Here is a 14,004-nt window from a genome sequence, read left to right on the forward strand (position 1 = left end):
TGCGTGTTATCTGGTGGCTGGGAGGATGGAATATTAATGTGCGGGGCAGTATATCTGGATATCTTTGTTCTTCCAGCGCAGTAATAATCTCTGCTGCACAGGCAGCTCTGCCAGGCATCCGCGGTCCCTATGGGGGCTCCAAACTGCGCAGCCCAACTGGGAGAAACGTGCGCACTAACTAAAAATAACCTCTTTAAAGTCTACGGCTTGTTTGGATATATAAGGGGATATATCGCCGTGGCAACATTATAAAATAAATGTGATTAGTTTCTGCTCCAAACCATGGTAGCATTATTATTCCTTATTTATAGGGTTTGGGACATAGTGTTGACACTATGAAAGTCGAAATACATTAGGTCAACCACTAAAGGTCGACAGGGCATCGAACATGTCGAACTGGAGACCATACCCCCCCCCCCCCCCCCCCAGACAGAATCTAGGTAGACAGTTAATCGGATGACCCCACAATGTTGACATGCAATAGGTCGACAGGGTCAAAAGGTCAACATAAAAAAAGATAGACACATGAAAAGGTTGACATGAGTTTTTCACATTATTTGGTGTCTATGTCGACATGGACCCCACGCGTACACCCGGCACACTATTATAGTCTCCCTTTATGCCGACATGGATGGTTGAGTAAGAACAAGCCATTCCAAACCCCCTCATGTCGACATTGACAGGTGTTTACCTTTTTTTGTATGTGTGTCGACATTGTGACACTGTTGACTTATTGCATGTCAACATTTTGACCTGTCGACCCACTGCATGCCGACATTTGGGGTAGAACAATTGTCTGTTTATCTAGACCAGTGGTAGCCAACTCCAGTCCTCGAGAGCTACCAACAGTTCACATTTTCCAGACAACCCAGCTGCAGCACAGGTGCACTCATTACTCACTGACCTGTTTCCCTGGTTACCCAGCTGCTGCACAGGTGCACTCATTACTCGTGACACATTTTAAAAGATCCACAGGTGGAGCTAATTACTTCACTTGTGAATCTGTGAGGAGACCTGGAAATCGTGAACTGGAGTTGGCTACCCCAGATCCAGTGGCGTAGCTTTGTTTGGGGCGCCCCCCCGCCGTTAATGGGGGGCGCCCCCCCTCTCCCCCACCCCGGCTGCCCCCCATGCCCCCTCCCCCCATTGCCGCAGGCTTACCTGTCCGCCGCACTTCCCGGCTCCCCTCCTGGCTTCAATTAATTCTATGCAGACGGACCACGATAAAATGGCCGCCCCCATACCGCAGACAGTTTCAGAGAACAGTCTGCTTTATGGGGCGGCCATTTTATCGTGGTCCGTCTCCATAGCATTGATTGAAGCCAGGAGGGGAGCCGGGACGCGCGGACACTGGACAGGTAAGCCTGCGGGGGATGGGGCGCGGGGGGATTACTATAGCACCGCAGCCCCCCCGGCGCCCCCATATGCACAGCGCCCCCCCCCCCCCCGCGACCGAGGGGCTGCGGTGCTATAGCTACGCCACTGCCCAGATCTAGACACTGTAGATCTATCAACGAGAACCAGTCTGTGGTCACGAGTGCTCAACAATTGCACCAGATCATTAGACCTGCCTATGTCGGTGTATGAAACATGTCTGACGTACTGTATTTCTCACACTGCACTATGTTTGGGGCAGACTATAGCTTGTTGCATGTCAATTAAATGCAAACATTTAGAAATCCCCTCCTGCAGAAATCCTGTTTGCCCCTGAGGAATTTTCTAGAAGCTCCAGAGCAGAAAGCCACACACCGGGTAGGAAGGAGGCACTGCATGGTGGTTTGTGTCAGTGTTCATTCTATCACACTGCACCTATGTGAGGTATTCAATTCATTCAGTAAAATCTTTTTACACACAGCTGAGGAATGCTGAAACTGTGGCAGGGCATGCTGGGATGTGTAGTTCCAAGAGGGTAGCATGCTAAATACCGCTGGGCTGGAGCAATATGAAGCCAATCTCAGTGGTCACGCGGAAGGCCACGTGAAGCCGGTATAGACACTGTGCGACCTTTGCTCCCTGCAGTCACAGCACTAATGGAAAGCAAACCTGAAACAGAACCTATAAATAGCCCTATATAACGTATCCATTGTATAATGTACGCTGAGTTAGATACACACCACCACCTCCCGACTAGGGTTGGGCACTGACCATACATATATCAGGGTTGCCGACCCTCCCGGAATTTGCGGGAGTCTCCCGAAAATCGGGTCCTTCCTCCCGGCCCCCGGAAGGGTGGGCAACCCTCCCGGAATCAGGGAGCCCATAGCCTTCTATAGGGTATGCCTGCCCTGTGGCAACGTGGCAGCAGGGTTTTAGTACATGTGAAAATGTGGTAAAACTGAGGTTTAGTACATCCCGCCCAAAGTGGTAATAGATTAAAAGGCAAACAATCATCTTCTGTCATTTTATGTTATGTACTAACCAGTGGAGAGAGATAAAGTACCAATCAGCTCCTAACTGCCATGTTACAGGCTGGGTTTCAAAAATGTCAGGAGGTGGTTGGTTGTGACTATCTCAGTCTAATGTATCTCTCTGCAAGTATCATTGGGGAGATTCTGTAAACTAAAAATGCGGTAAAAACCCTGTTATCTGGGTTTTTACCGCATTTTGGGTAAGCATCCCCCGCCGGGTTACCTGACGGGGGGCATCGCCAGAAAAATCTGGCGATGCCCCATAGAAGCCTACATGCGACCCACCGCCGCCCCGCACCGACTCCCCCTCTCCTGTGTTTGGGCAGCACAGAGCTGTGCTGCCCGGACCTGTGACCTCCTCCTCCCTACACTATGATCCACTTCCGGGTGCAGGGAGGAGGAGAGCCCGGGGCAGCAGCAGCACCAGGTAAGGGAGGGAGGGAGGGGGGAGCCGCCGGGACCCGATAGGACCCGCTGACTCACCGCAAAGGACAGCTGTCCTTTGCCATAATTATCGCATATGCGATAATTATGTATGCGATGGGCGGCGAAGGGAGGCGGAGCTGGGCTGCAGATGTTAGAACATCCCGCCCCAGTACTGTAAAGAGACCCCTTAATGTCTCTCCATGCTCGGATTGATAGATCAGGTGATGGACAGATAGAGAAAGAACATACAGGTATGGGTTTAAGGTTACCATAACGAATGATCACATGACACGGTACAAAGGTCGCTGCTTCAGGTGTGTGTCACACACATGTATTATACATGACCCCACATTAACCCTTCGTTGCATGATTTTTTTATTTTAATTTTGTGTTTTGTACTGACCAGGAAAAATAATGAAAAAAAAAATAGAAAAAAAAAAATAGGTATGTAGCAAATTTGCAACAGAGTCATTGATGTCCTATTACTCTACCACAACCAACGTGTGGCTACAGTGACAGACGTGTTATACAGCGGATACAGATGATAACAACACCATATACACTGTAACCATGCTCATATATGTAATAAGTCTCACCTTCAAAGACCACCTGTAAAAGGCATAGTGAAACTACAAGTCCCAGCATGCATCTGCTCCATAGCAGCCGGAAATCATGTCATGTCATTATCCAAGCTGACGAAAAAATCCACTACATGGATGAATACTTGTAATCAGGGCTATTTTTTAGCAGGCTCCAGCAGGAACTGAGGCCCTTATTCTGGTTCACTCTTTCTGACAAAATATTTCTTAGATGGACAAAACCATGTGCACTGCAGGTGAAGCAGGTGTAAAACCCCACCCAAATCTAATTATCTCTGCACAAGTAACACCTGCCTCACCTGCAGTGCACATGGTTTTGTCCATCTAAGAAATATTTTGTCAGAAAGAGTGAACTAGAATAAGGGCCTCAGGGGTAGATTTATTAAGCTCGGTGAAGTGATAAAGTGTCTGGTCTTTATCACCGGCCAATCAGCTTTTGGCTGGTGATAAAAAACAGACACTTTATCACTTCACCGAGCTTAATAAATCTACCCCTCAGTTCCTGCTGGAGCCTGCTCAAAAATAGCCCTGCTTGTAATGTTATAAATATCTTTAATATGTTAAAATTATTCATTAAATGTTTTATTGCAATTCCTTAAAAACAAAAAGTTGCTTTTTTTGTGGTGGTCTTAATAAAATGGATGTTGCTAGTATTTTAGTAAGCATTCTATAAACCGGATGTTAAATTGGGGTGCTTTAAGCTGGGTACACATTAGACGATATCGGAAACGATACAATGTCATCAACGTTTTCCTTTGAACCGCCTGGAATTCCCTAACAAATGATATATCACACACACACTATACAATGTTACAAACGATATCGTTCAGTTGCCACATCCGTGAGTATAACGGTGACAGAATCGTCAGGATTGTGCCGCATATACAGACGACAGAAGGTGTCGCTATTAACCACACATCGTTAACGCTATAGGGGGGAAATTTACTAAAGGAAATTTGTAAAAAATAGGTGTATTTGTATCCAGAAATACACTTATTTTTGACATTTACTATCCCGAAAATACGGCAATTCGTATTCCTATTGATAGTACATCAATACGACTACGAATTGCCGTATTTTCGGGATATTAAATGTCAAAAATAAGTGTATTTCTGGATACAAATACACCTATTTTTTTTTTACAAATTTCCTTTAGTAAATTTCCCCCATAGTGCGTACACTCTGGACGACATGCAGGAAAATACCGTAATCGATGGGCCGTTATCGCGCATATAGTTTAATATATTGTCTAGTTGTACCCAGTTTTACGGTTATGGCTGAGAAGAGGGGAACGTAAATATATGGATATAATGCGGTAGATTTACCAAAGCTCGGGGAACGATAATGTGGCGATAAAGTAACAAACCAATCAGCTCTTGACTGCCATGGCACAGGATGTGTTTGAAAAATGACAGGTAGAAGCCGATTGGCTGATCATTTCTTTCTTTCAACTTTATCTATTCGGTCATGGAATCCATTAATCTTCCATTTCGCCCTATCGACTGATTAAGACCAGAGGGGGGGAAAAGCCTTTGGGAAAACGAGGGGAAAAATTCTGAAGGGGAATGATGATGTGTAATCAGGCAATCCTAAAATAAACAGAAAGCCACCTGCAGCACGACCGGACATTGGGGAAAGCTGACGGTTATTAACCCTTTCAGCGCCAACATTGCAATGTGCAAAATATCGGCTAAAAAATGACAGCGTCGCTCACAGTGAATGTATTTTTGGTACTTATGTAGTATCTGGGCTGCCGATTTCTAAATCGGGTCGAATCGGGCACATCGCATCGCATCGCATGCGACCATCGATGCGATGCGATGACCCGATTTTTCCATAGGAATCAATGTTAAAATGGACTGAGTCCATTTTAACATGGAATTCAATGGGAAAAAGGGGTCCTTTTCATACCCCTACTATCCAAGTGGGCATGGAGTTGGATATAAACCTGTGGCGAGCGTAGCGAGCCACCGAGCCCGAAGCGTGGCGAGCGTAGCGAGCCCCGCGAGGGGACACAGAATACCGGCCCCTCGCGGGGCTCGCTTCGCTCGCCACGCTTCGGGCTCGGTGGCTCGCTACGCTCGCCACAGGTTTATATCCAACTCCATGCCCACTTGGATAGTAGGGGTATGAAAAGGACCCCTTTTTCCCATTGAATTCCATGTTAAAATGGACTCAGTCCATTTTAACATTGATTCCTATGGAAAAATCGGGTCATCGCATCCGATGGTCGCATGCGATGCGATGCGATGCGATATCGCATCGCATCGCATCTGATTGTATGCCTTAACTTAAGGCATACAATCAAAAAATCGGCAGCCCAGATACTACATAAGTACCGTATTTTTTTTTTTTTTTGGCTGCAATATTTAACTAAACTTCAGTTAATTGACTTCAAGACCATTCGCCGGCAATAACGAAATTGATTCGTAGTCCTTGACTACAGCCCTGGCATTTTAAGCGGATATTTTGCACATCGCTCACAGCGACATTGGCACACGAAAGGGTTAACGACAGCTCTTTTGAGGGAGGACCGGGACAGACGCGATCACTTACCGGCCTCAATCCTACGCGAGAGTGCAATAATCCGCCTCACTGCCTAGTCCCACACAACAGGTCATCTCTTGGGGAGAAAAAAAAAAACAGAAGCACTCACCTGAAGACGGCTTCACGCACTTTGCATGCATCTGTGAGCCGGCGTTCTCCCCCCAGCGCTTGGAGAAGTCCATCCAGAAAAAATAGGAAATGAGTATAAAGTGCAGAACCGGTGACAGATGCCGGTTTGGGGTTTTTATTTTTTTGGCCGTAAGTGCGATTTCTGCTGCGTTGTGACCCGTGCCTTACATTGTGTGTCCTTGTCTCCTGAGTCTGTACTACAAACACAATACAACGCTCCTCCCTGCCAGGGAAAGACTGAACTTCCTCCTCGGCAAACTCTCACTGACTACACAATGACATTCTAAGTTCTCCGAGATGTTTATAGCTTATGAAGATCAGCAGTGACACAGGCAGAGTCCCCGAGGCAGACCGAGTATTCCTGCCTGGAATCACAGAACAGGCGGGACAAGAGAACATCATCTGCCTGACCAGAGCATTACAGCCAGCAAATGGGAACGAATGTCTCATGTATCCATGGGGCTCCGATTTATCGGGCATGGAGTGTGATAACTATGCCGCGCAGCCAATTACATTGTAAGCTTTTGCGAGCAGGGCGCAGACATGTCAGCGGTCATACAGAGGGGTAGGGGTGATTGGGTTGACCTTATTTAGGTCGACATGCATCGGGTAGACCAATGAAGGTCAACCGACCTTTACTATACAGGGGTTGGGATCGTTTGGTCTATCTCTTCACTGGCTCCCCATTCCTCTCCGAGTTCTCTTTAAACTCCTCACCACCACCTACAAGGCTCTCTCCTCCGCCACCGCTCCTTACCTCTCTTCACTGATCTCTATCCACACTCCCTCCCGTCCTCTTCGCTCCATCGCTGACCGCCGACTGACCTCTCACCTAATCACCTCCTCCCACTCCCGTGTCCAAGACTTCTCTCGCGCTGCCCCCCTGCACTGGAACAACCTCCCGCCACCCATCAGGCTTTCTGATTCCCTTACCTCCTTCAAGCGCTCTCTCAAAACCCACTTTTTTCGACTAGCCTATCCCTCCTCCTAACCTCTTTTGATCCTCCTATCCTGCCTCCGTTCCCCTCCGTTCCTACTTATCCTATTGTTTTTCGTTCGTCCACCCACCTATTTTTAGTATGTTAACTCTTATGAGTAGGGCCCTGCTTTCTCACGTACTCACCCTACCTCTTTACCTCACCTGTGCTCCTGTCCTGTTCTTCCCTTCCTCTACTTCATCTTCAGTCTCCTTGACACCTACTTCTGAACTGAAGCTGATTTTATTTCTACCAGCTATGCCCCTATTTATACTGTATTTTTCAACACACCCTGTACGTTACCTTGTCATTTGTTTTTTTGTTTGCTATGTACGGCGCTGCGGACACTATGCGGCGCCTTATAAATAAACGTACTACTACTACAGTATGTAGTCGACAAGCATTAGGTTGACACCATTAGGTCGACATGGGTCTAGGTCGACATGGGTCTAGGTCGACAGGACATTAGGTAGACACAAGCATTAGGTCGACTGTCGTAGGGTCGACTTGGGGGTTTTCACTGTTTTTTTACCCGAATGTCGACACAGTCAGCATAGATAAAGTTTGAAGTGCACCGCATCCCTCGCTGCACTCGCAATGCTTCGGGCACGGTGCCTCGATGCGCTCGGCACACTATTTTATTCTCCCACCACGCCCTAGTGGATGGTAGGGCATGAAATACCGCCTGTCGGCACATGTCGGCTCAAAAAATCCTGTGAAAAACCTCATGTCAACCTTTTGACTGTCGACCTAATGCTTGTGTCAACCTAGACCCATGTCGACCTAATGGTGTTGACCCAATGCTTGTTGACCAACATACTGTAGAACAAATGACCTTATCCTCTATACAGACCTTTCGACTGAACTGCCCAGACAAACAGTTTGTGTGGAACCCGAGAGACAAGCAAAATAAATTATAAAGAATATTATTTTAATTGGAGCTGCCGGATGATCCGATTAATCAATGGCCAATGCATTTGCTCCCTAACTTTGTCACTTATCGGCTTTGTGCATTTTCTCCCTAACTTTGTGCAAGTGTACCTAGCAGAATTGATGCAGTTTTGAAGGAAAGGGCGGTCACACCAAATATTGACTTCGATTTCGTTGACTTTCCAATTATTATTTTGTTAATTGCTAAAAATAAACGATTAACGCCTCTATTTTTTTTAAAGCATTCTTACGCCGAGTACACATTAAACGATACGCCAGCGCTAAGTGATTTCATTAGGCGCAATCAGCGTTCCGGATTGCCCAACTTTTGGCACTGGGTAAATGTGACCGGTGTAAGGGAAGCGTGCTCAGGCCGCACAGGGAGCTAGACCACCCTTTCCCCTTAATGCGCCATTTCATTTCAATGCACCCCGTGCAAGACATTGCGGCCTATTGCGAAAGAGCGCTCAATTCGGGACTGTCCGTCCTAAATCTGAACAGTTGAGAGGTGCGAGCGACGGCGGGTAAGGGAAACCCCAAGAGGAATCTGGAAACTACGGAGAGTTGAACCAGTATAATTAATATTTAAAAGCAAGGAAGAAAAAAAAGGTTGCTCCACCCTCGACTGGGACGCCTTACAGGAAGTAACACGGGTTATCAGTTAGATCATACGCCAATGACTTTGGAATGTCACCTGAGAGAAGGCCACGGTGCAGGAATGCAGATTCGCAGCTGCTACCTGATCCCTGTGCGGTTACACACTGTCCCGGGAAACGCGTGTGACAACACTTCTCTGTACAGAATAATATCAAAGCGCAACCTACTGCACCTGTCATAGATCCAGCAAACACACACGTACGGGATCTGCTACCCCAAAACCTGCATTCCAAACACCCTGCTCAGGGGCTTTCCAAATACAGTTTACAACTTCCCACTCAGCGGAACATTGGAGCAAGTGCGGGAGTCTGGGGGAGCGGTAGAAACACCTCACACAAAGCACGCTTGGGAGAAGATGCTGCTACCACTGTGCACCGCTCTGTCCCTTACACTACATGTCATGACTGCATGCTATTTTACCGATAATCGGACGATTTCGGTCCGATGCGCGCTCCCGTGGATCTTTTGCTAAATCTTCTGATCTTACGTGCTGCATGAAAGATCAGAAGATTTAACATAAGATCTATAGGAACGCACACGGGATCTTAAGAAAAATCTTTGGTAAAGATGTGCGCTTGCCTGAAATCTTTTGTCCAGGACAGAAAAAATATTTGAAGGCTAATTTATGCGCACATCTTATGATCGCAGATCTTTCTAGTGTGTGGGCACCTTTAGCTTCTGCCCTCCAGACGAGCACTTGTGGACTGTGATCTAGTTATCTGAAAAGGATCCAAAGTAAATGTGTAACTGGGTGTATTAGCTGGGACTCACCTCAGTGCCACAGTCACACCTCAGGAGGAAGTACCCTCGCCCAGACACTGGGGTACTCCGGAGTAAGAAGCCACCCAGGGCTCAGTGCAGATCAGCAGGGCACCAGGAAATGTTAGCGGAATAATATTGGGCCGGAACAATCAGGTGACCAGGAACACTAAGCCAATGTGACCTCTTTTTATAACTACCAGCCAACTTTGTGACACATTAACCAACGCCAACTTCTCCCTTACCACGGCCAACCGTGACGGAGAGAGATTATTTCTCCCGTTGGTGCCTAATGTTCGTTCAAAACCCGCGCAGTTTCTCTCCCCTGCCTGGTGTGTCACACTGGGGATCTAACTAGATTTATACTGGAGCGATCCAGGCTGAACTTCTAAGCCATGCATGTCCAAACTATGGCCCTCCAGCTGTTGTGAAACTACAAGTCCCATCATGCCTTGACACAGCTTTGCTATTAGGGAATGCTAAAACTATTGCAAGGCATGCTGGGATGTGTAGTTTCGCAACAGCTGGAGGGCCGCAGTTCGGACATGCCTGGTCTAAGCAATCTAGTCAGAACGCTTTAGAAATAGGGCAAAAATCGCCATGTGAGTATGCCCCATTAAGTGCAGTTAGCCCAAATCGGATAGTCAAAATTGGCCATTAGCCTAAATCGCGCTATGTGTACACACCATAATGGGTTTGTTTATTAAGATGGGAATTTTGTTTCAGATGGGATGTTGCCCATAGCAAGATACAATTTGTTATCTTCTAAAAAGTGCTAAATAAATAAGTAGTAGACTCATTGGTTGCTAAGGGCAACATACAAGGTTCAATAGAGCTCCCATCTTCGAAAATGTACCCGTAAAGGTTTGTTCTCCCTGCCTCCGGAGCAATGCAGGTAGATTTAATGCACCTAGAACATGTTGGAACCTTACTATGAAATGAAATGAATACACACACACACATATACATATATATATATATAAACATAAACACACACACAGTGCCAGGAGAAAAATAACCTAAGTGACAGAATGCTGCAGGCTGAACATGACAGGCGGCTGCTGGGCTCACTTCACCGAGACAAGGTCAGACATACATTACATATCAACCTGCATGTTTATCCTCCTGTCACCAAGAAACACGTGGGCAGCACGGGCTGCTGCTGGTTACATGTATTGCTTCTACAGACAATCCAGGCCTTTAAATAGAGAAATTATATTATACACTGGATTGGACAAACAATACCATTTACTTACATAAGGATATTGTTTTATTTTACCTCAGATTTGCAGCAAAACAAATGTTTGCATTCTTGTTACTATGCTTATTATTTATATATACACCATACATATTTGATGTATATTTATATCTCGTGCTATGCCAGGAAGAACAGATTTAAGGCTGTCACAGTGCCATATAGTGCACACATTACCTGGCACCATGTTTACACGGTTTTATTGATCTCTCTTTACAAATGATGATCCAGCCAATCAGCTCCTGCCATTTTATTTCAAACACACGACAGGAGCTGATTGGCTGGATCACCATTTATAATATAGAACAATCACATCAGTCCCTGCCCCAGTGGAGCTTACAATCTATATTCCCTACCACATGTACACGCACACGCAGACATTCTAGGGTTAATTTTGGTGGGAGCCAATTAGCCTACCAGTATATTTTTGGATTGTGGGAGGAAACCAGAGTACCCGGAGGAAATCCACGCAAGTACGGGGAGACTATACAAACTCCACACAGTTAGAGCCATGGTAGGAATCGAACCCATGGCCTCAGTGCTGTGAGGCCACAATGCTAACCATTACAGATTACACTGTCCATGCTGCCCTACACCGTCCGTGCTGTGTATGTATGTATATATAGATATATATTTATATATATACACACACACACACACACACGTGTATACTTACATCACACACTCAAACAGGACAGAAGAGATGTTAGACAGTAATAAATGTACCTTGGCCCGGCAGCAGGCTTGGAGCAGATGCTGTGAGAGGTACTTGCAGCTGTCAGTGCACCTCAGCCTCACTGATGTGGATCTGGTCTACAACAGGGTGACGACCGTCCCCTCACCGGAGCCCACGCTTGCTGTGAAGTATTTTAGCCAAATAAACATTTTCTTTAGGGAACTACACTTCCTATGTTTCAGCCGCACACAGCAAGATCTATTAATAGGGCGACAGAAAAGCAGCAGCAGTCCTTTTAGGCCGAGTGACCGCTCCACTCCTGTCCCCGCACAGCTTATATCACTGCTTCCAATTATAAATGTGATACAGCGGCGGGGAGGGTGTGATGGCACTACATAAGCTGGTACTCCCATCGCTGCTGAAAGTGCATTCAGCTCAAACAGCCACTGCATCACTCACAGCAGCACCTCCCTCCTCTACCGCAGTCAACACAAACACAAAGTCGACACAAGCAAACAATCGACATGAGTTTTTCATGAGTTTTACATTTATTGGGACTTTTCCATGCTTGATCATCCACTTAGACTCTGGTTGGGAACAGTAGAGTGTGTGGAGAGCGTAGAAAGACACCTGGCTCGAAGTGTGAGGGTACGCAGTACATTATTCTGGGGTCCAAGTTTAACATTGACACAATTAAAAAAAAAAACCTCATGTCGACCCTTCCATGTGTCAGCATTTCCCATATCAACCTTTTGATGCGTCAACCTTTTGTCAATTCTACTTTGTGCATGCTGACCTTTTGCTGTCGACCTATACCGCACCCGAGGAGAGTAACGACAAATCTTTTGCAAAACGTTCTGGGTTTCTTGGTGTCCCATTTATTGCTTTGCATACACAAAACATGCAGTATAAATTCTCCTCTAGAGTCCATTGAAAACGCTGCCACCTTGTGGCCAGATTGTTAAGTGTAATATTAAAAGGCTAAGGTGCATACTGTATGTATACTTGCTTTCAGTGGCAGATTTTATCTATGGGATGCCGGACTGCACGTCCCAAACTCAGCATCAGTGAAGCCAGACACAGTCTATGGGGTACATTCAATGCGGGCAGCGAGCCCCTGACGGCAAGCTATACACCGAGTATTGTTGATAGCTTGCCGTCAGAGTGTTCAACGGCCTACCCTTCATATCGTCGTTTCCACTTCGCCTGTTCCCTGAGGCGAGGTGGTAATGGCGAGTGCGACCACCAAAATAGCGGGGCTCGCCACAAAACCTCGGGGAATCCCTTAAGGGAATCCATGCTGTCCTCTGATGGTAAGGATTTTGCCGGAACATTGAATATGGCGAGCGGCCGACGAGGGGGTTTGACGTTGAGGACGGCAGCAATGAATCCACCTCTATGACTGGTAATGACTTCCTATTGGTTCCAGGGCCATCTTAAAAGTATTGTAGGCCCTGAGAAAAGCAGTGCAATGGGGCCCCTACACAGATATGGTCACTAGGTCGACAAATATTAGGTTGACCACTGAAGGTCGAAATGACTGAAGGTTGACATGACTGATGGTCGACAGTGTCATTAGGTCGTCATACTTAATAAGTCGACATGGGGCAGGTCGACAGACAATAGGTCAACATGGTTTTTTTTTTTTCACTTTATTTTTTAAGCCGACATGTGCCGACAGGTGGTATTTCATGCCCTACCATCCACTAGGGCAGTGACGGCTAACCCTGACACTCCAGATGTTGTTGAACTACACATCCCAGCATACCCTGCTACAGTTTTAGCATGGCCAAATAGCAAAACTGCAGCAGGGCATGCTGGGATGTGTAGTGGTGGTATAATAAAATAGTGTGCCGAATGTAGCGAGGCACCGTGCCTGAAGCATGTCGAGCCATGCAAGGGGACGCAGTGCACTTTTTTAGTGTCCATGTCGACATTCGGGTAAAATAAGTGAAAAACCCCATGTCGATCATTTGAATGTCGACCTTTCCCATGTCAGTACTCTGATTGGTAGATAACTCCACCAGCATTTGGACAGACATTCACTGTTTGGCTGCAGGCTGGGAAGCAGGAAGAAGAAAATGCGGACTGGCTTCCCATATTCTCTAATGCCTTCCAAAAATCTCAGGAGACAGATGCTCACAGCCCAATCTGCTCCTGCTCGAAGGCCCTAAGAATTGGGGGGCCCTTGACCAGCTGCCCCTTAAGCCCATACGTTAAGATGGCCCTGATTGTTTCCTATTGGAAGTTTTACCTGTCAGTCACAGACACTCGGGATGGTTCGAGGCGGCTGTTTTGTCATCATTAAGCACCGCCCCTAACATAAGGAAACACCCACAATTCAATGGTCCGCAGTGAGGGGCAGGGCTAAATGACACGATCCAGTCATAAGCCGTTCCCCAGGTAAGTATGTAACAGTGAAGTCACTAAGGTTCCTGAAGACCAGCGCTAGAGCATGGACTGTTCCCAGTGACAGACCCCAGTGGTCTGCGTTCCCCAGGCACAGCTCCTACAGCAGCCTTGCAGCGTGTGTGAGCTGTCCCGTTATGTGATGTCACTACATGGTCTGCACAGATCTGCAGTATTCCGGGGCTGTGCATGATCACACAATAGGGTCCTATGTCTGCTCCAGTTCCGTGAT

The 14,004-nt window shown here is 46.8% G+C and overlaps 1 protein-coding gene across 4 annotated transcripts in view; it reads right to left on the bottom strand.

Annotated features, from left to right (window-relative positions):
- Window positions 1-14,004, bottom strand: part of FGD4 (FYVE, RhoGEF and PH domain containing 4) — a 92,581-nt gene that overhangs the window by 41,636 nt on the left and 36,941 nt on the right. The window contains exon 1 of one of the 4 annotated variants that reach the window (XM_083181318.1): window positions 9,445-9,555. The exons of 2 other annotated variants lie outside the window; for them this stretch is intronic. Coding sequence is in view for 1 of the 2 variants with exons in the window: in XM_083181317.1 (XP_083037443.1) it covers window positions 6,090-6,162 (73 nt within the window). In the remaining variant the exon portion in view is untranslated. Of the gene's footprint in view, window positions 1-6,089; window positions 6,342-9,444; window positions 9,556-14,004 lie in introns of those variants that run through there. One more of the 4 variants, XM_083181317.1, reaches the window with a different exon arrangement.

Source organism: Crinia signifera, chromosome 4 (assembly GCF_055691185.1).
Source record: "Crinia signifera chromosome 4, ASM5569118v1, whole genome shotgun sequence".
NCBI classification, from domain to species: Eukaryota; Metazoa; Chordata; class Amphibia; order Anura; family Myobatrachidae; genus Crinia; species Crinia signifera.